The following is a 19,221-nucleotide window of genomic DNA, read 5'->3' on the forward strand; positions in this document are numbered from 1 at the left end:
TGATTTTTCTGTCACTTGGCCACCTCGACTCCCCCAAACCCTGTCCCCTCCACTTTCAAGGAGCTGCCACCTGCCCTGGCTCCTGACTTTGAACACATCCCAGAGCCCTTGGCTGAGTCCCATTTTACAGACAAGGACTTGGTGGCCCCAAGGCTCGCCCAGTAGAGGCTAAAACGGTGGCCCAGGCCGCTGTGGGGGCCACAGGATTGGGGGTGGGACAGGGATGCCCGGGAGGCGAGTGAGGAAGCTGGGCCGTCCTGCCGCCGTCTCCCCAGCACCAAGGCTCGCAGGTTCAGCCGCCAGCACAACCGCATCGTGAAGCAGGATGGCTCCAGCAGCGAGGCTGAGGACTGGGAGACGCCCAAGCCCTTCTACCAGCTGCTGGCCGAGAAGGCCTTGCCGCTGCCCCCGCACATCCAGTGAGAAAGGGCGGCCCCTCGAGACCTCGCTCCCCTCACCCCTCATGGCAACCACAGCTCTTGCTGGAAGCCAGGACCCATCAATGAACTTGTCCCTCCTGGGTCTCCAGCCCCTGAGAATGCAGGTACCATGGGACTGCGGAGGGGGGCACTGATTGGCCCCAACTGCTAAGCACGTTTGCCTGGAGCACCAGTTGCCCGCAGCTGCCTCGATTCTCCCCCAGGCTTAGGAAGGAAACCCAAAATGAAATGCGGGGTGTTGGAAGGTGAAGTTTACCCACCCCTCTCCCCTTCCCGTCCCCACCCGAGCCACACAGTTGCAACCCTGTTCATGCTCACCTCACCCTACTCCTCCCTCTCCTGTTCTATTTTTAGACTATTTATTGTTTTAAATAAAATAAAGCAAGTGGAACCTTTGTTACCAGCAAGAGAGACAAGGGCAGGCCCTCCCGCGTCCCCCTGCTGCCCCACTGGGGTGCTCCTTCCACCCTCATCTGGAGGCCTGTGGCTTGCAAGAGGCCTCATTGCCACCCCCTCCCCAGCCACCCCGTGCATCTGAACGCAAACCCCTCTTCCCCCTCGGGAGGCAGCAGTGGGAAGGCCGGGTGTGTTCCGAGCTCCTCTGGACCGCCCCTGGAAGGCACCCCACACCCCTGGTGGTGGTGTAGTCCAGTAATTTTATTTTAATTGAAAATGGAGGCATAACATATCCTAGAAAAATAAAGATTTAGGATACAAAGGAGACACAGTGGCAGGGCTGCCCCCAGGAATGAGGGAATCTTTGGTCTGGGCCGGATATGAGGACAAGGGCTTGAGTCCAGGAGAGCTGGTGGGGGAAGACCCCCGCCTCCCCACAGCTGCCCCCTCCCGCCCCCGGCAGGAAATGCCACGCTGGGGAGGGTCTCCAGTCTTGGGGGCACGGGGCTGCCTGTCCTCCACTTTTGGATTCCAGACAGTTGTGACAACACCAGCTATCAGCAGAGCTATTAATAGTGTTTCAGGGAGTGACTGGGAGAGGGCTCTGGGGGCTGGAAGTCCGGCCCTGGGGCAGGGTGTTCCACTCACAGCTAGTACCAAGTGGAGGGGGCAGGGCCCCTGAGTCAGGACCCTGGGTCCCCCATGTATATGGTAGGACACAGCATGGGGAGGGCTGTAACAGAGAAGCTTCCCATCCACAGGGGGAGGGAGACCTGGACAGGAGGCAGCCAGGGACGCGACCCCGAGCACCACCAGGGCTTGGAGAGGCCACCCGGGCAGAAGGATGTGCTGGCTGCGGTCTTCAGCAACCGTGTTTCTGGGGCCCCCTTCTCCCACTCCTGTCCCTGCATCTTCAGCACCATTGTTGGGAAAGGCCACAGGGCCGCACTGGGTCACAGTTCCAAGGGCTCCTCCACAGGCACCGACTGGAGCTGGGTCAGAACCTTGGCCTCAGCCTCTAAGCCCTCGTCAACTTCACCCCCTGCAGTGGCCCCCAGGAGCAGCCCCTCGGGGTCGGGGTCCGGCAGCCTCAGCACAGTGTGGGGGGCCTGTGTCCCCAGCCCCTTTTCTGCTTCCAGCAGCCCCTCTGTTCCTGTGCTTAGTTCCAGCCCTGCTGGCCAGACAGGCACAGCTGCGGGTGACAGCATCAGCCCCTCCGGTGGGGGCGCTGGGAAGTTGGGAAGGAGGCCAGGGCAGTCAGGGGAGAAGGGCAGGCTGGTGCCGGAGGTGGTGGCAGCGGCGGAGGGTGGCTGCTGCGCAGACAGGGTGCCTAGGGCGTGAGCCTCTGGGAGAGCAGGGCTGGGGGCCACCGGGAGGCCTCCCTCGGGCACGGAGATGGCTGTCTCTGGCTTCAGGGGCAGGGCCAGGCCAGGAGCTGGCGGCAGGACCTGGGAGACGAGCATGCTGGTGGGAAAGGTGGCGGTGAGGATGATCTTGCCCTGCTGCACGGCCACACCCGTCACGATGGGGCTGCCAGACACAGGGTTGGCCAGGAGGAAGTTTCCTGTGGGGAGAAAGGGACCGAGCGCAGGTGAGAGCCAGGAGAGCCCGCCAAGCCAAGCAGAGGTAGAGACTGTGCGGCTAGAGGGCGGGCAGAAGGAGCCTTCCAGTGGGCCTTGTCCTCGGGGCACTGAGACTTGCCAGGGATGAGATGCCCCCCAGGAGCCCACTGACAGCTCCTCCCTCTGAGATGACTGCACCCCCTCCCCTGGCTCTCACCCAGGCCTGAGAGAGGAAGATGGGGGTACCTGGGGCAGTGGCCGAAGGCAGCTGCAGGGCAGTCACGCCCACCCCGGAGTTGATGAGGTGCACATTGGCAGGGCCTGCTGCAGCTGCCACCTTCACAGGGCTGCCTGGCCCGGCTGCCAACAGCTGCAGGGGCCCCACAGCCTGGGGCAGGGTCACCACCTGCGAGGTGGGCACTACCTGGGGTAGGTTCAATAGCGGGGAGGTGGGGCTCAGGCCCGCGGGGTACCCTGGGGGTGGGGAGAGTGGTACCACTTGTGGGGCAGCCACAGCAGGCACTGGCCCGGGGGGAAGAGGAAAGGTGGCAGCCGGCGGGGGGCCAGGTACCACTTGGGCCAGGGGTCCCTGGACCTCCTCTCCAGGGGCTAGTCCTGGAACAGCCACTTGGGCCCCTTTGGTCTCAGGGGCCTCCGGCTGAGCCTCCTCCAGCCGTACCTCCCCTGTCTGAGGGTCCAGGACCAGGGAGGTCTTGGCCTCGCTGGCCCCCTGAGGGCTGGGCTGCGGTGGAGGGGCACCCCCGCCCCCAGTGAGCAGCAGCGGGCCCAGGCTGGAGGCCTCGCCCAGGGCAAGGCCGTTGATGATGACGGGGCCCCCGTTGAGAAGCACTGCTGGGGAGCTGCTAGCCGCCAGGAAGCTCCCGTTCACCAGGATGGAGGAGGAGGCCGGGCACGGCGCCGGCGGGCTGGTCCCTGCCAGGAATATGGAGCCCTGGGCAGCGGCCTCGGCGGACACTGGGGCCACCCCTCTCTCCAGGTTCTCAGGACTTCGGCTGGACTCGTCCTCAGTGGTGGGATTCCCATCAGACTCGCTGGCAGGAGAAATGGCTGTCAGCTGGGGTCCCTTAGCCTGTGGGGCCTCCCACAGAGCCAGCCGGCTGCTCCCCCACCTTTCCCGGCCCTAGTTTCGGTGGGTCATTCCAGGCGTTATGAAGCCTCTCTGAGACCACCCCAAACCCCAGGGCCTTTTGCAAGTCCTGCATGGACACCACTGCAGAGAAGCGCTGGGAAGGGAAGAGGCCCTTGCTCTCCCCCTGCCTCAGCCTCGGGTCCCCAGAGGCTGAGCTCCCAGGTTGCCCTAAAAGTTCCTTGGTTGGGTATAAAGGGCGAGTGCCCTGGAAAGAGGGAGCAGCAGCCGCCAGCACAGTTCCCGGTGCCCTCCCCGCGGGGCGTCAGAGAAGGGAGAGGCCGGCGCTCAGGGTGGGAGGGGAAGGGCTTGGGTTACAGGGAAACCGGAGCTGGGGAAGGTTCACGTTTCACAACAAAGGCAGACGATGGACCACGCCGTCGGGACTCGGAGGGGGTGTGGGGGCGGGTGGGTAAGAGTAACGGTCAGCGAAGAAAGGGGGCTGGGAAGCAGGCCCTACGCGGGCTGAGGGTGGCCACAGGCCCCTATCCCCTTTCCGCAGCCCCTCTAGTGGCCCCGCAGTGTGGTTCCCCAACACCGATGGGACTGGGGCAGGAGCTCGGAGTGGAGCCGCTGGAAGAGGAGACGCGCGGGGCAGTGATGCCGGGGAGAGGGCCCGGGCGGGTGTCTGTCCCGTCCACGCTTAGTCCCCGCGCCCCGCGGGCGCCCGGGGTTGTGAGCGGGAGGTGTCCAAGGACCGCGGCACGCCGGCCCCAGTAATAAGCACGGGGAAGGAGGGCTGGTGGACGGGATGTCCCCAGGAGAGCGGGACTTGCGCCGCCCGAGGCCCCTCACCTCTTGCAGGGTGCGCCGCCTACGGCCCCGGTCCGGTCGCGCTGTCGCCGGTTCTTGAACCAGTTGCTGACCTGCGTGAGCGAGAGGCCGGTGAGCGTGGCCAGGCGGCGCTTCTCGTCCGGCGTGGGGTAGCGGTTGCCGCGGTAGCAGGCCTTGAGCGCGGCGCGGGAGCGCTCCTTGAAGCAGTAGACTGTCTCCTCGCCGTCCCAGATGGTCTTGGGCAGCGGGAACTTCTTGCGCAGTCGATACTTGTCCACTGCGCCCAGCGCGCGGCCGCGGGCCCGCTCGGCCTCATGGTAGCGCGCGCGCAGGTAGAGGTCCTGCAGGAAGGCGTGGTGGGCGGCGGGGAAGGGGCGGCTCTCGAGTAGCCGGTAGAGCTCGGCGTACTCGCCCCGCTGGAAGGCCACCAGGGCCCGCGCGCGCAGCACCGGGTCGCTGCCACGTAGGCGCTCGGCCGGGGGCAGTGCGCCCAAGAAGCGGCTCAAGCGGCCGGCGTGGCCCGCCTGGAGCAGCGCCTCGCAGACGCACGCCACCTGCTCGGGCGAGAAGCGGAGGCCCGTGGGCGGTTCGGCAGCGGCCTCGGGGGGCGACCTGGGGACGCCCGGGGATCCCGGGCCCTCCGCTCCCGCAGCCGCTTCGCCCGCCCCGGCCCCGGCCGCCGCCGCCGCCTCACCCTCGGCCGCCTGCAAAGTCTGCAAGAGCTGGCGCGCTTCCTCCTCCTCCTCTTCGGTCGCCGCCGCCGCCACCGCCTCCCCCCCGGCCGCCGGCCCCGCGCTCGGCTCCGCAGGCAAGGTAGCCATGTTTTGCAACTTTGGGAAGTTCCTCCCTCCTTCTCTTCCTCCCTTGGGCTTTCCCCAGCCCCCTCCCCCGCCTGTCCCCCCTTTTCGCCCCCACTCCCCGCTGTTCTCGATCTTCTCCCTGGCCGACTGCGCCCCACGCCGGGAAGGCGAGACCCGGGTCTCTGTCCCCGTGTGTGTGTCCGTTCCCCTCCCGTCTGTCTGTGATTCTCCCTTTGTTTTCCCTCCGCCTCTGGCCGCGCTTTCTGCCTCCCCCCACAGCGTGTGCTTCTGGCTCAGGGCCTCAGTTTCCCCATCGGGACAATGCAGAAGGTAACGGGCCGTCCAGGAGGGCTAAGGGCGCGAAGCCTCCGCCCCGAGACTGAGCTTCTGCACGCCTCCGTCTCCAGGGTCCTCTGCAGGCCCCCACATTCCCCATCTCGGCCTGCGCTCCGCCCCTCGGAATTCCCGGCTCCGCAGGGGGGGCGGGTCTGGCCGGGAGGAGGGGCGGGGAACGGGCTAGAAAGTTTGCAGCAACTTTTCTCGAGCTTGCGTCCCCGGAGCGGATGCGCGTGGCGTGCGCAGGCGCAGTGGAAGGAGGATGGCCGCGCGCTGCCAGCCCATCCCCCCTCTTCTCGACGCTCAGTGGCACAGCTGGGCCACAGCTGGGCCGGGGCGGTGCCTCCGGGTGGCCCACTCGCCCTCCTATTGGCCGGACGCCAAGGCCCCGCCCCGTAGCTTTTCCTCCCCCAACCCTGATTCGTCCGCTTCGCATCCCGCTAGCTCCTCCCAGACCTTCGGCCGCCTCCACTCGCCTTCGGATTGGTCCGCTGCGCAACCTCCTGCCCACTACGCAAACCGCGGACTGCGGAGTCCAGAACTTTGGGCAGATGGAGGGCCTTTTATTCGCGAGGGTCGGGGGTGGGGTCCTAGGTGGGGACAGACAATAAATACCGAGGAATATCGGGGTCTCAGTGCATCCAAAACGTGGATTGGGGTGTTCGGGGTCCTGCAGCCTGTCAGCGAGTCGGAGGACGAGGTCAATAAATATCCAAACCGCCGAAGCAGTCAGAGCCGGCTCGGGCTCCGAGAGCAGCGCACGTGAGGAGGGGGGCGCGGGATCCCCGAATAAGCGGGTTTGGCAAAAGCAAATTTCCCGAGTAAGCGGGCAGAGGTCGCGCCAGACGCTCCCCAGAGAGCAGGGCGTCATGCACAAGGGAGGATTTGCAGTTTGCGAACCGACGGTAGGTGGGGGTGCGTGGAAAGTGGAACACGGACGACCCGGCTTGCTGCCTTCGCAGGCCTGCCGTTTGCCCATCCACGTCAGGGCCTCAGCCTGGCCGAAAGAAGTGGTCTGCGATCCCCCACCAGCAGCAGCAGCAGCAGCAGCATTCCCGGCTACAAGGCCCCCTCGAGCCCCGTTCGCCGGCCGCGAACCCGGCCCCTCCCTCCCCGGCCGCTAGGGGGCGGGCCTGGATCACAGGACTGGAGCTGGGCGGAGACCCAAGCTCGGAGCGGTGTGAACTGGCAGGCGGTGGGCGCGGCTTCTTTGCCGTGCCCCGGGCGCTCAGTCTTTCAACGGGGCCCCGGAGTCGAAGACAGTTCTAGGGTTCAGGGAGCGCGAGCGGCTCCCGGGCGGCGCCAGACTGCGGTGAGTTGGCCGGCGTGGACCACCAACCCAGCGCAGCCCAGGGCGGCGGCACGAGACAGAGCAACGGCGAACAGGAGCAGGAAAAGCGCCTCCGATAGGCCAGGCCTAGGGACCTGCGGGGAGAGGGCGAGGTTAACACCGGGCATGGGCCTCTGATTGGCTCCTGGGACTCGCCCCGCCTACGCCCATAGGTGGGCCCACACGCCTCCCTGCTCCCCACCCCCGCCCCAACAGCCGGCAGCTGTTAGTCCACTCGCACGCCTCTAATCCCGTCTGAACTCGTCATTGGCTGCTTCTTAGCGGCCTGTGTTGATTGGCTCCCCGCGGATCCGCCCTCCCGCCGTGGGCCCAGCCCTGCAAATGCGCAGCTAAGCGGGTGGCACAGGGCGGGTGGAGCGAGGGGCGCGGCGGCGGAGGGGGGCGTGGGCAGCCGGACGTACCCTGGCAGGGAGCAGCAGGTGGCGGCGGTGCATGGGGCCTGGCCCCACCAGCGGGCACTGGCCCAGAGCCACGGCCGGGGGGCCATCTAGCTGGAGAGAGAAGGGACAGGTGACCCGATCGGAGCCCAGCCCAGCCCTCAGCAGTGGGGCGAGAGAGAGCGAGGGGAATCGAGGTCGGGGAGGTTATCTAGGGAGATCCCGGAGGGAATCTGGTGAGCCTTGAACGGAGGGAGATCTGGGGCTGAACGAAGGGCATCTGTCCTCCAAAGTCGCAAAGACGTAGGGTGAGCCCTGTATCTGGACGGGGAGACCAGGAGCCAGGGAGGGGATCTGTAGAGTGGGCAGCAGGTCTGAGGCAGGGGAAAGAGAGGGGTCTTACATGGGAAGGTGGATCCGTGGCCCGGGGACTGGGGACCCCCGTGACAGCTGGAAGGAGAAGAAAGAGGCATAGGGCGCGTGGAGGGGCGAAGGAGGGCGGTGGCGCGGCGTGCCCCAGCATGGGTCCCTTCCCTCCTCCAGGTGTCTATACGTGCCCCGCAGAGCAGACGGCCCACCTCCTCCCGGCCCTTCGGGGAAGGGGACACATGAGGGACTCGCCTGTGGCTCCCTCTGCCCGCAGCAACTCCATCCGCTCCTGCAACTGCCGTACGTGCGCCTCTAGGTCCCGGTTCCGAGCCTCTGCCTCGCGTAGTTGACTGTGGGGAGGTAAGGACAGTGAGTCAGTCCGAGTCGGACGAGAGGGGCTGCCAAGGGTTGCCATGGGCCCTGCGCCCCGGCCCCAACGCCGACCTGGCAAAGTTCTGGTTGGCCATGCGGATGGCCTCCATCTCCCGGCTCAGGCTCTGCCGGGTGAGCACCTCCTCCTCCAGGGCCTCCTGGAGCTCCCGCAGCGTCACCTCGGCCTCAGCCTCTGCCGCAGGGATAGCCGCTGGAACTGCCACTTCAGCCTGTGTATGGGGACCGGGCTTAAGGCTGCCTGTGGCTCCTGGAGGACTCAGAACTTGGGCACTGGTTCCAGGCTAGGGATCCTTGCTTGTCTCCTACTTCTCCGTCCCCTCAAAATTTCTGGAATCCCCACAGCTCCTGCAATGATCCAAGCCCCCTCCCTTCCCTACCTCCCTCAGCCCCTTCTCTGAGTCTGGTCCTCGAAATCCACACAGGGACCAGAGAGCTGGTCCTCAAACACGAACACAACCTATGTCCCTCTGCTGCTCAAAATCCCTCCAGCTCCCTAATGCCCTCACGACAAAAGGCCTTGCTGGGTTTTGTTGCCTGCTGGCCTCTCCAGCATTCTCAGGAACGGTTCAGCCAAACAGGAACAAATCAGGATATCAGGATTCCCACCTGCTCAAGGCCTTTGCCCTTGAGGCTGACCACCTGGCACCTTTCTTTCCATGGCTGGCTTCTCCTTCAGGAGCGTTCAGCTCAAAGTTCAACTCCTCAGATCCCCACCAACGCACACAGCCTTACTTAATGCCCCACTGTAACTACAGAGACCGTGTCATGTCTGAAGTAACCTCGTCTGTCCGTGGTTTCTGTCTGCTTCTGTTCAGGAAGTCCCCAGAGGGCTCTACAGCACACGCCACCCGGGAAGCCCTCACCTTTTCTCTCCTGCTTGCCCCTGACGGACCCCCTCCCCTCCACAACTTACTGTTTCATCCCTTGGGGACACTGAGGACTCCAGGCTAGGCACTTGCACGTGTGGCTCAAGCAGCTGCTCGGCCTCCAGTTCCATGGGTGTGGGGCCCGGGACCTCACTGTCCCTGAGGAGAGGGGGTGGGGAGGGAGACGGAATGTGGATTCTCTGGTGGAGAACCAGAGCTCCTGGCCTGCAGGTAAGGGGCAGCTGCTTCCAAGACCTCCTGATTTGAGGAAGGGGAGCGACAGCGCGAAGAGAACAGTCTCAGGTGGGCCAGTGGCCCCTCCTCTGCTTAGGAAAAGCCCTGCCCCTCCCCTGGCCTTGGGCCCCTGGGAGCTGCTCTTTGTAAACCTTCTGCAGGGACTCGGGGTCCAGACCCCCATGTTCCAGGGTCAGCTCGTCTCCTCCCTTGACATGTGATCTCTGCAGACCCCTCTTCTTAGGGCCACAGGACAGGGAGGCCGACCTGATGAAGGAGACTGCTTGGCTCTGGCCACCTCCACAGATGTGGTCCTAAGACTGGACATGAGACCCCACGATGGCGACTTGAGATCAGCACACCCCACTCAGCTGTGGGAAGGGGACAGCTCCTCCCTAGGGTACAAAGTGGCTGTCCCCACCAACCTAGCAGTCCCTCCTGTGGGAACATGGCTCAGGACCCAGCTATCCTGGGCATGCATCTGGGCTCCAATAGAGGATGGGTTCAATCCTGACCCACTGTTCAGGCCCCACAGCAGTTCAGAATTGAGTTAGAGTTCATTAACGGTAAGGTACAGTATTTGTAATGTTGTCCAGTAATAAAAGCTGATTAGAAAACCAACTGTTCTCTTAGACAAAGTAGCATGAAGGGGAAAAAAAAAAACACAACAAAACACCTGTTCTCCAGTATTTAAACGTGTCTGTGCACGTGTGAGCCAGGGACCACTGCCGTCTGGTGAGCTCACGAGATACCGACTTCCTTTTCCTTATCTGTATTTTCTAATTTACTTGTGATAAGCAATGCATTATTTGTGTAATTAATACTTTTTTTTGAGACCAGGTCTCACTCTGTTGCCCAGGTTGGAATCTATCATGGCTCACTGAAGCCTCAAACTCTAGGCTCAAGTGATCGTCCTACTTCAGCTCCTGAATAGCTGGGACTGAAGGCACAGACCACCATGCCTGGCTAAATTTTTTCAATTTTTTTGTAGAGACAGGGTCTCATTATATTGCCCAGGCTGGTCTTGAACTCCTGGGCTCAAGCAATCCGTCCACCTCAGCCTCCCAAAGTACTGGGATTCCAAGCGTGAGCCACCATGCCCAGCCTGTAAATTAATACTTTTTTTTTTTTTTTTGAGATGAAGTTTCACTTTTGTTACCCAGGCTGGAGTGCAATGGCACGATCTCAGCTCACCACAATCTCTGCCTCCCGCCCTTAGCCTCCTGAGTAGCTGGGATTACAGGCGTGCACCACCACGCCCAGCTAATTTTGTTTTTTAGTAGAGATGGGGTTTCTCCATGTTGGTCAGGCTGGTCTTGAACTCCCGACCTCAGGTGATCCACCCGCCTCAGCCTCCCAAAGTGCTGGGATTACAGGTGTGAGTCACCGCACCTGGCCTAAATTAATATTTTTAAATGGCCTTATTATTATGTGGGTGATTCAAAGAGTTTGCATTCTTTTACAATTAGATTATAAAAGTCTCAACTTCATATTTTCCAAGATTCTGAAGTCCTGTGACTCTGTGTACTACAGACGGTAAAGTTGATGGTTACGAGATTCTGGAAAGCCCAATCTGTAACTCTGAGGTTTTAAAGTTCAATCTAACATTTCGAAGTACACGTATCTGACATTTTAAGGTCCTCCAACTCTGGCCTCTTAGGAGTCTTTGGTCCCAAAACAATAAGGTTCCAAGACTGATCCTGCAACTCTATTGGCTGCCAAGGAGCAGGACCCAGGAAGCTCCAGCAGCCTCGGGGCCTCTGGAGGTCATCCAGGGCAGTGCTTACCTGAGGGCCATGCAGGAGTAGGAGTAGCCCACGAAAGGCAGGTGGACCCCCAGTGGCGCACCTTCCCGAATGTCCGACAGCGTCTCCTGCACAAGACACACAGATGTAACCGGCAATCGTCAGGGTGGGCCCCTCACTGCTTTTTGATTTTGGCTTACATGTTCCCCACAAACCAGCCCCAACTCAGGGCTTATCTAAAGTGGCCCCTCCAGCTTTTTTTCTTTTTTCTTTTTTTCTTTTTTTTTTTTTGACAAGGAGTCTTGCTCTGTTGCCCAGGCTGGAGTGCAGTGGCGTGATCTCAGCTCACTGCAACCTCTGCCTCCTGGGTTCAGGCGATTCTCCTGTTTCAGCTTCCCAAGTAGCTGGGATTACAGGTGCCCTCCATCACACCTGGCTAATTTTTTATATTTTTAGGAGAGACGGGGTTTCACCATGTTGGCCAGGCTGGTCTCGAACTCCTGACCTCAAGTGATCCGCCCGCCTCGGCTGGTCTAGTCCCAAACTCTGGGCTCAAGCAGTCCTCCAACCTCAGCCTCCCAAAGTGCTGGGATTACAAATATAAGCCACTGTGCCCGGCCCACTTCTTTTTTTTTTTTAGATGGAATCTTGCTGTCTCCCAGTCTAGAGTATAGTGGCACGATCCCAGCCCACTGCAGACTCCGCCTCCCAGGTTCATGCAATTTTCCTGCCTCAGCCTCCTGAGTAGCTGGGACAACAGGCACACACCACCAAGCCTGGCTAAATGTTGTATTTTTAGTAGACACAGGGTTTCACCATGTTGGCCAGGCTGGTCTTGAACTCCTGACCTCCAGTGACCTGTCTGCTTCAGCCTTCCAAAGTTCTGGGATTATAGGCGTGAACCATCTTGCCCAGCCTATTTTTTTTTCTCTTTTTTTTGAGACAGAGTCTCACTCTGTCACCCAGACTGCAGTGCAGTGGCATGATCTTGGCTCACAGCAAACTCTGCCTCCCGGGTTCAAGCGATTCTCCTGCCTCAACTTCCCCAGTAGCTGGGATTACAGGCAACCACAACCACGCCCAGCGACTTTTCTTGTATTTTTAGTAGAGATGGGGTTTCACCATGTTGGCCAGGCTGGCCTCAAACTCCTGATCTCGTGATCCGCCCACCTCGGACTCCCAAAGTGCTGGAATTACAGGCATGTGCCACAGCGCCCGGCCGCAGCCCAGCCTATTTTTAAATTTCAATTTAATTTTATCTTATTTTTGAGACAGAGTCTCTCTCTGTTGCTCAGGCGGGAATACAGTGGCACAATCACAGCTCACTGCAGCCTTGACCTCCTGGGCTCAAGCGAGCCTCCCAGGTCGGCCTCCCTAGGAGCTGAGTATACAGGCATGCGCCACCACACCCAGCCAATTTTTTAAACATTTTTGTAGAGATAGGGTCTCACCACATTGCCCAGGCTGGTCTTGAACTCCTGGGCTCAAACAATCCACTCGCTTCGGCCTCCCAAAGTACTGGGGTTACAGGCGTGAGCCACGGCGCCTGGCCCCACTATTTTTTCTTGTATCCTGTTGCTTCCCTTCAGGGTACCTGCCACACTCTCCATAATTCTCTAATTCTCTAGACTGCAAGTGGATGAGGGCAGGGACCAGAGATGATCTGGTCAGTGCTGGATCCCCAGTATTGTCCAGCAAAAGGGCACCCAGAGCCAAGCAAGCATTCCACGACAGCTCGTTACACGGTGAAGAGAGCCAGCCTGAGGGAGGAGGAGTCCTCTCCTGCTTCTCATCTCTTGAAGTCTCAGCTCAGATAGCTCCCCACTCCAGGAAGCCCTCCAGGACCTTCCTTGCTGAGTCAGGAGCCCCCCACTCCCTGCACTCCATTGTCTCAGCCCTGATCATTCTGGGGCTTCACTGTCTGAAGACTGGTCTGTGTTTCCCCACTGGACTATAAGTCTAGGTCACTGCTGGGTCCTCAGCACTAGATGGGCTCACAGCAGGTGCTCTGGGGAATGAGTGGTTCAGGACCCCAGGAGGTAGGCACTGTCCTTACTCCAACTTTCTGGAGGGAGCATGGGGAGGTTCCCGCAGCCGAGCAGGGGCCGCAGGTACCTACCCCGCCCCCGCTCACCATGGCAGTGAGCCCGTCCTCCACCAAGTCGAAGTTGCATGTGTCGGTGGCACCTTCGAAATCCGGTGTAAAGGGGGGCATGCTGTCTCGGAGACCATCCCAGTCGAGGCCAAAGAAGAAGGGATGTGTCCGGAAGTCACCTGCTCCACCCCGGCCCAGCCGTGTCTCCGGGGGACACAGCAGACGCTGGATGAGGTCTTGAGCCTCCTCAGGGACCCCTTCATCTGCCAGCGGCAGAGAGAGGTGCTCCTGCTCAGAGGGAGAGGGAGAGGAGGCGATAGTTGGGGAGCGCCTACCTGGAGAGGCCAGGGCTCCCTGGGGCCATGCTCACCTTGTAGTGGACGATCTTGCCGTAGGTCTCCGCCGTGGAATCCGCGTAGAAGGGCGTCTGCCCGTAGAACATTTCATAGGCGAACACACCCAGCGCCCACCAGTCACACTCTGGCCCGTAGCTGCCTGTCCCAGGCCCACCGCCCACAGCCTGCAGGATCTCGGGGGACAGGTAGTCTGGGGTGCCCACAGCCACCAGTGACCGCACCTGGACCAAAAGGAGCAGAGCGAGGCTTGGGCCCACCCCTCTGGGCCCACCAGCTCTGGGCCCTCCTTCCAACCACTCCCCAAATGCTTAGCCTCTCCCTCTGCCTGGTCTAATGCTCCGCCACACAGATGCACACTTAGGCCTGGGTCACCTCCTCCTGCCCCCTCCAAATCCAGTCCTGCCCCCACACTCTGCACGTCCCATCCCTCATTAGCAGCCCGAGTTGCTCTGTGGCCAGGGCACTGGCTCACCGTTCCATCTGCCTGCAGCTTGAGACAGGAGCCGAAGTCGGCCAGGCGGATGTGGCCACAGCGGTCCAGCAGGATGTTGTCGGGTTTGATGTCCCTGCACCGAGGAAAGGAGAAGGGTGGGATAAGTGAACCTCCCTTCTGTGGTCCCACCAAGCTCTGCCCCTTTGGGCAGTGCCACCTCGGGCCCCACTTCCTTGGGTTCCGCCCCTGTAGGGATTCTACAGTTCTGGACCCTACTCCCAGGCACGCCCCAGTGGGCCCCAACCAAGGAGGTCCCTCTCTAGGCCCTGGCCTCTCTGGGCTCTGACCTTCCAAGAACCCTGCCAGGGAACAAGCTTGCTATCCCCTCGCCCTAGCCCTCAGCCATGCCACACACACCTGTGCACGTAGCCGAGCCGGTGCACCGAATCTATGGCCATGACAATCTCCGCCAGGTAGAAGCGCGCCATCTCGGCCGGAATCCGCTCCCCAAACTTGCTCAGCAGTGTCAGCAGGTCCCCACCCACGTAATACTCCATGACCAGGTACTGAGAAGGGGTTCGTCATGGGTGGCTGGTAGTCCCGAGGCCCTGATCCATCACGGATGGCCGGGACAACCACTGCCAGAGACACCCCATCCCTGGGCAGAGACCTGCAGCTCCAGCCCAGAGAGAACCACAGAGATCTGCCGGGCCAAATCAGAGACACCTGCGGCCCCCGCCCCCTGCCCCTCGAAAAAAAACACAAACAAAAAACCTTTCCTGGAATGTCACTGGGCAGATTCACTCCCCCTGAGATGTTCTGGGAAAGAGAACTCATAGACCACTCAACACCCAGAGAATAGGTCCCAGACACTCCCTCCCTAGGCAGTGGCCCCGTTAGAATTTCTGAAGACCTATCCCATTCCAGGTAAGAGACCCCCCCAATAGAGACATCTTTATAGGAGTCCCCCAAAACACCCCAGAAAGGGGCAGTGAGGGACACCATCCCCGTCCAAGATAAGGAAGGCCCCTCATCCACCTGACACACCCTCTTACTGCACACAGACTCCCCCACAGGCGTGGGAGACTTGTGGTGGGCAGCACCCCCAATCCTAGAGCTTCCTCTCCCCACCTCCTCATCCAGTGACAGCATGGGCTCTGTACCTCTTCCCAGTCACCCCAGCCCGGAGCTCACCAGGTAGTTCTCATCCTGGAAGGCGAAATGCAGCTGCGTGATCCACCGCCGGTCCCCATTCACCAACACGTCCCTCTCCTCACGGAAGCACGACACCTGCAGGGCACCCGGAGGAGCTGCAGCCGGAGAGAAGGCGCGGATCCTCAAAGCCCCCCACGCCCGCCGAGCCCCTCACCTCGCCCCTCTTCAGCATGTCCCACTTGTTCATGATCTTCATGGCGTACACCTGGCCCGTCTGCTTCATCTTCACCACCGCTACCTGAGGCCAAGAGAGGCAGACAAGGTGGAGACGCCGGGAAAACAGAAGGGCTCCCCGAGACCCAACTCCACCCCCTTCTGCACCCAGCGGTGGCCCCGCCCCACCTGCCGCACCACGCCCATTGGTCCCAAGCCCCGCCTCCAGCCCAGCCCTAGGTTCTAAGGCTTGGTCATTCATCAATTTCTAAGGCCCCACCCCAACCCCTATGCCCCACCCACAAGTCAAGTCGGGCTCCCGACCAGTTGAGCTTACCTCACTGAACGCCCCGCGACCGATCACCTTCAGAATCTCGAAGTCGTCCCTGTGCAGTCGGACCTCCTTAAGCCTCACCACGATGGGCTCCGCTGGGGGCGTGGTGGGGGAAAAGAACCGAGGGTCACCAGAAAAGGCACTGGAGACAAGGGGAAAAACCCCACCTTCTGTCTCCCCTTCTCTCTGCCTCTCAGCTTCACCCTAGGACTGTCTGCTTCCCAAGAGCTTCCCCACATAAACACTGTGTAAGGTTCTGGGGACCCAAAACTGCCCTCCCATAGAGGCGAGATGCCTGGGAAGCCCTTTGCGGGACAGGGCATTGGACCAGAGGGCTCCAAGGGTGTGCAGGACGGTGAGGGTGGGGTAACAAAGTCTGCAGAATTGTGGCCGGGCGCGGTGGCTCAAGCCTGTAATCCCAGCACTTTGGGAGGCCGAGACGGGCGGATCACGAGGTCAGGAGTTCGAGACCATCCTGGCTAACACGGTGAAACCCCGTCTCTACTAAAAAATACAAAAAACTAGCTGGGCGAGGTGGTGGGCGCCTGTAGTCCCAGCTACTCGGGAGGCTGAGGCAGGAGAATGGCGTAAAAACCCGGGAGGCAGAGCTTGCAGTGAGCTGAGATCCCGCCACTGCACTCCACCCTGGGCGACACAGCGAGACTCCGTCTCAAAAAAACAAAAAACAAAAAACAAAAACAAAGTCTGCAGAAGGGCAGACCCTAAAGAACAAGGGGAGAAGGAAATAAGACCCAGTTCTTCCACCTTCCTGGGCTTCCAGTCCTCCACCCGGACTCCAGGTGACAGTTCAGGCGCAGCCAGGGCCCCACCCCCTCGTTCTCATGTAGAATGTCCTGGGTAATGGCCCAGACGTGGGGTTGTATCCAGTACCTCTAGATTCAGATACAGGTGGTTCTTGAACCACACTTTGGGAAACCCTGGATCTGGGGCTGGGGGAAGGAACAGGACAGGGAGACAAAGCCGGCATGGTCACACATCCTAGACTCAAGTGCTCTGGTCCAGCCCATCTCTCAGTCCTCCAGGAGGAGGGCTTTAGTCCTACCCCTTATTTACAGATGACAATCAGGGCTCTCAGAAGTCAAGGTCCTATGACTAGGAATGTTAAACAGGGCAGCTTGGGTGGGGGACCGGCTGGGGTGGAGGCTTGGGGCTCAGGGACCATGGGGACAGGGAGGCCTGGACTCCCAGGGGTGGAAGAAGTGGAGGCAGGATGGAGAGAGGGATGGGTATGGGAGGGGAGGGAAGGAGAAGAGACAGTGGGTTCTAGAGGAGAGAGGGGTTTCGGGGGGTTCCTGGAGAGTGGGCCAGCAGGGACGAACCAGCCAGGGCTGAGGACGGGGGAGGGAGGAGAGAGCCAAGACATTGAGCCCTTTTAAGGCAGCAGGAACCCAGGCCCCCTCCCCCGCCCCAGGCCTGGCAGGGGAGGGGCCGCAAGATGCAGCTCGGGCCACAAAAGGAGTGCTCCTCCCTGGAGCGCCAGACCCCTACCCCGCCCGGTCTCAGTTTACCCTGCCAGCCCAACTTCATCCTCTGTTAAAGGGGGGCCAGGAGAGTCATTAGGGGCTGCGGGAGGTTGGGAGAAGGTTTTTCCAGAGGCTGAGTGGCCTGGCCCTTCTTGGCCTCCGCCTTCCCATCTGTGAAATGGGAGGAGGGAGAGGAACCAGACCTGGGTCACAAAGAGATGGACACAAGAGGAAGCAGGGGAAGGTGGAGAAACAGGAAACAAGTGTCACACAGTTTATCACACACAGACCAAAGACCAAGTGCCAGTCGCTGAGGGCCAGGCACGTGAGGGCCAGAGGGGCAGGGTGCTGGGAGTGAAAGAAACCAGTGACCAGTGAGCCTGAGTCCTGGGCTTGGGGAGGAGGTGGGCGGACAAGGCAGCTGGCAGAAGTGGAAGCATCCTCCTTCCAGCCCTGGCCCCAGGCCCTGGAAAGTCCTTGCAAGAAGGGGCTTTGTGGGGCAGCTGGAAGGTTGGAGGCCGTGGGCCAGGAGAACTAAAGGACGCAGGGAGCTGGGGTGGCGAGAATGGTGGCTGACCCACACGGCTCATAGGGACCGAGACTTTGGGGCTGGGGGTGGGGGTGGGTGCAGAACCTACAAAAGGAGGCACACCTAGAAGAACCCAAAGTTGTCCTTCCTGGATCACAGAGGAGGGGGCGCTGGTGGCGCCTGTCTGCAAAGCTGGTTCTCCCCCAGGGCCCGCGTGAGTCACCGCCCTCCCAGTGCCTGGGCACCTGTTGGGGCAGCTGGAGAGGCTGGCGCCGAACACCTGCCTGTCGGCTGCGCCCCTGGCAGCTGCCCCATGCTGGCCCTCCTGGCTTGCCCCGGGCTGCAGGAAACCAAGGGAGTGGGCCATAGAGCCCACTTTTGGGGAGAGGGTCCTAGGAGAGGGAGCTCCCAGCATGACACTGGCCCTGTCCCTGAGGCAGGGTGCAGAGAGGCCATGGGAGGCTGTTGGCAGTGTAGCCTACTGTGACTCCTAAGCCATGGCTCTGAGTCATAGCCACCCTGGCCTCTGCTGACCTTACTCTGCCCCTCCAGGGTGGTGGCATAGGACAGAGAAATGTTGTCCCAGGACTCAGGTCCACGCTCTGAGCCCCAGGATGGGAGGATCTTCCCATGCCCATCCTGCCATCCTGCCCCCGCAACAGCCAGGCCTCTGTGCCCAGACCTGTCTCCTGCCCCACCCCCACCCCATCTGCAGGAGCCCTGAGGGCAGGCACTCACCCCACTGCAAGAAGTCGGCCACGTACTTGTCCTGGGCCAGTTCGGAGGCACCCAGCTCCTGGTGGACGCCCAGGAGAAGGTCGAGCAGGGGCTCCAGCCCCAGGAAGCCGGGGTCCAACACCAGCTGCTGGAGCTGCCTCAGCCGCACCTCGGCTGACATGTTGGACAGGCAGCACCATGGCCCCTCCCCGGGCCGGGGGCTCGGGGTCCTCCTGTCACGGGGCCTGGCAGCCCCTGTCCAGACCCTGGAGCCCTGGCTGCATGTCTGCCTGTCCCTGACTGTCCCCTGGGCCTCTCTGGCCACTTCTCTCTGCTGCTGAGGCCTCCTCCCCTTCTCCCCACCCCTTGGTCCAGCCCCCCTCCCGCCTCCCAGCCTTAACCCCTCACAAGCCACCCCCCAAGCTCCCTCCTTCCAGGGCCCTTCAGAACCCTTCAGTGCTAGAGGGGATGGATGGAGAATCTCAGCTCTCACACTGTCACCCCAATAAAAAGGTAGAGCACAGAGGAAGCCACAGGTGTGATGGATTCCAAGAGGAACCTGCCCATTACTAAAATGGGGCCAGTCGAGGCTGAGTGACCCAGTAGCAACCACCCCCTTGCTCCTGACAAGCTCCAGAGCTAGGCGCTGGGGGCTGGGGGCTGGGGGCTGAGGGCTGGGTAGGAGAAAGGGGCTGAGGCCTGGGAAGGGGGCGGGAGGCCAGGGCAGCTTCTTGGGTGACTCAGAGATGGATTCCGACTCGGACAGTTAAATTTAGCCCTCAGGCTCTCTGCTTTACACTTTTTTTTTTTCCAGGAGGTGGGGAAGGGGTGGTGAGGAGAGGACCAGGAGGGGGCACCCTCAGAGCCTGAACAGGGGTGACCTGCTGTCCAAAGCCTGGGGGAGGCAAGTGGTGGAGCCAAGCCCTCCCCAGGCAAAGGAGACCCCAAAATAGCTCCTTGGCCCCTGGCCGGGAAGCCACATTCCTGCCCAGGCTGGGATTAGAAACAGAAACATTTCGGGGGGTGGAGGGTGGCGCGGGAAGACACTCCCTGCGGCTCCGAGAGCCAGGAGGGATCTGAGCTCTTCTTTCCAATATGGACCGTTCTCCAGAGTG

The 19,221-nt window shown here is 61.3% G+C and overlaps 4 protein-coding genes and 1 long non-coding RNA gene across 11 annotated transcripts in view; 2 read left to right on the plus strand and 3 right to left on the minus strand.

Moving 5' to 3' along the window:
* Positions 1-837, plus strand: part of MEIOSIN (meiosis initiator) — a 38,177-nt gene extending 37,340 nt beyond the window's left edge. The window contains exon 14 of the mRNA XM_050772368.1: positions 276-837. Within this exon, the coding sequence (XP_050628325.1) occupies positions 276-423 (148 nt within the window). The 3' untranslated portion in view covers positions 424-837. The remainder of the gene's footprint in view (positions 1-275) is intronic.
* The window catches only part of DMWD (DM1 locus, WD repeat containing), a 119,966-nt gene that overhangs the window by 90,919 nt on the left and 9,826 nt on the right, over positions 1-19,221 (minus strand). The gene's annotated exons all lie outside the window — the stretch shown is intronic.
* SIX5 (SIX homeobox 5) lies at positions 1,077-5,594 on the minus strand. Its single transcript, XM_050772100.1, has 3 exons — positions 4,341-5,594; positions 2,645-3,450; positions 1,077-2,400 (listed from the first exon to the last, which is right to left on the minus strand). Exons 1-3 carry the CDS (start codon positions 5,138-5,140, stop codon positions 1,790-1,792), a joined length of 2,217 nt encoding a protein of 738 aa, XP_050628057.1. The 5' UTR covers positions 5,141-5,594; the 3' UTR covers positions 1,077-1,789.
* Positions 3,892-9,874, plus strand: LOC126943535 (uncharacterized). Its single transcript, XR_007721762.1, has 3 exons — positions 3,892-4,430; positions 7,727-7,912; positions 9,290-9,874. It is a non-coding gene; the product is annotated as an uncharacterized LOC126943535 (long non-coding RNA).
* DMPK (DM1 protein kinase) lies at positions 5,998-18,313 on the minus strand. 7 transcript variants are annotated; one of them, XM_050772121.1, is made up of 16 exons: positions 18,128-18,306; positions 16,268-16,326; positions 15,380-15,471; positions 15,044-15,127; positions 14,869-14,964; positions 14,092-14,240; positions 13,714-13,807; positions 13,256-13,462; positions 12,910-13,173; positions 10,833-10,918; positions 8,859-8,970; positions 7,997-8,154; positions 7,805-7,902; positions 7,587-7,633; positions 7,208-7,297; positions 5,998-6,880 (listed from the first exon to the last, which is right to left on the minus strand). In XM_050772121.1, the coding sequence occupies exons 1-16, from the start codon at positions 18,304-18,306 to the stop codon at positions 6,728-6,730; spliced, it is 1,968 nt and encodes a 655-aa protein (XP_050628078.1). In that variant the 3' UTR covers positions 5,998-6,727. The 7 variants fall into 7 exon arrangements, with proteins under 7 accessions (XP_050628078.1, XP_050628076.1, XP_050628077.1 ...); XM_050772119.1 differs by lacking the exon at positions 16,268-16,326 and having other exon boundaries at positions 7,208-7,293; positions 12,925-13,173; positions 18,128-18,313; XM_050772120.1 differs by lacking the exon at positions 16,268-16,326 and having other exon boundaries at positions 12,925-13,173; positions 18,128-18,313.

The sequence above is a fragment of the Macaca thibetana genome, chromosome 19 (genome assembly GCF_024542745.1).
Source record: "Macaca thibetana thibetana isolate TM-01 chromosome 19, ASM2454274v1, whole genome shotgun sequence".
NCBI lineage: Eukaryota > Metazoa > Chordata > Mammalia > Primates > Cercopithecidae > Macaca > Macaca thibetana.

What these genes read in the sequence shown, in the direction of transcription:
- SIX5 (XM_050772100.1), bottom strand. Translation starts at nt 5,140, where the DNA reads ATGGCTACCTTGCCTGCGGAGCCGAGCGCGGGGCCGGCGGCCGGGGGG. An exon ending in GGCGGCGCACCCTGCAAGAG is followed by an intron (nt 3,451 to 4,340) that starts GTGAGGGGCCTC and finishes TTCTCCTGCCAG; the next exon opens with CGAGTCTGATGGGAATCCCA. An exon ending in GCCTTCGGCCACTGCCCCAG is followed by an intron (nt 2,401 to 2,644) that starts GTACCCCCATCT and finishes TTCTCCCCACAG; the next exon opens with GAAACTTCCTCCTGGCCAAC.
- DMPK (XM_050772121.1), bottom strand. Translation starts at nt 18,306, where the DNA reads ATGGTGCTGCCTGTCCAACATGTCAGCCGAGGTGCGGCTGAGGCAGCT. An exon ending in CGGCTCGGCTACGTGCACAG is followed by an intron (nt 13,808 to 14,091) that starts GTGTGTGTGGCA and finishes TCCTCGGTGCAG; the next exon opens with GGACATCAAACCCGACAACA. An exon ending in GCAAGATCGTCCACTACAAG is followed by an intron (nt 13,174 to 13,255) that starts GTGAGCATGGCC and finishes CCCTCTGAGCAG; the next exon opens with GAGCACCTCTCTCTGCCGCT.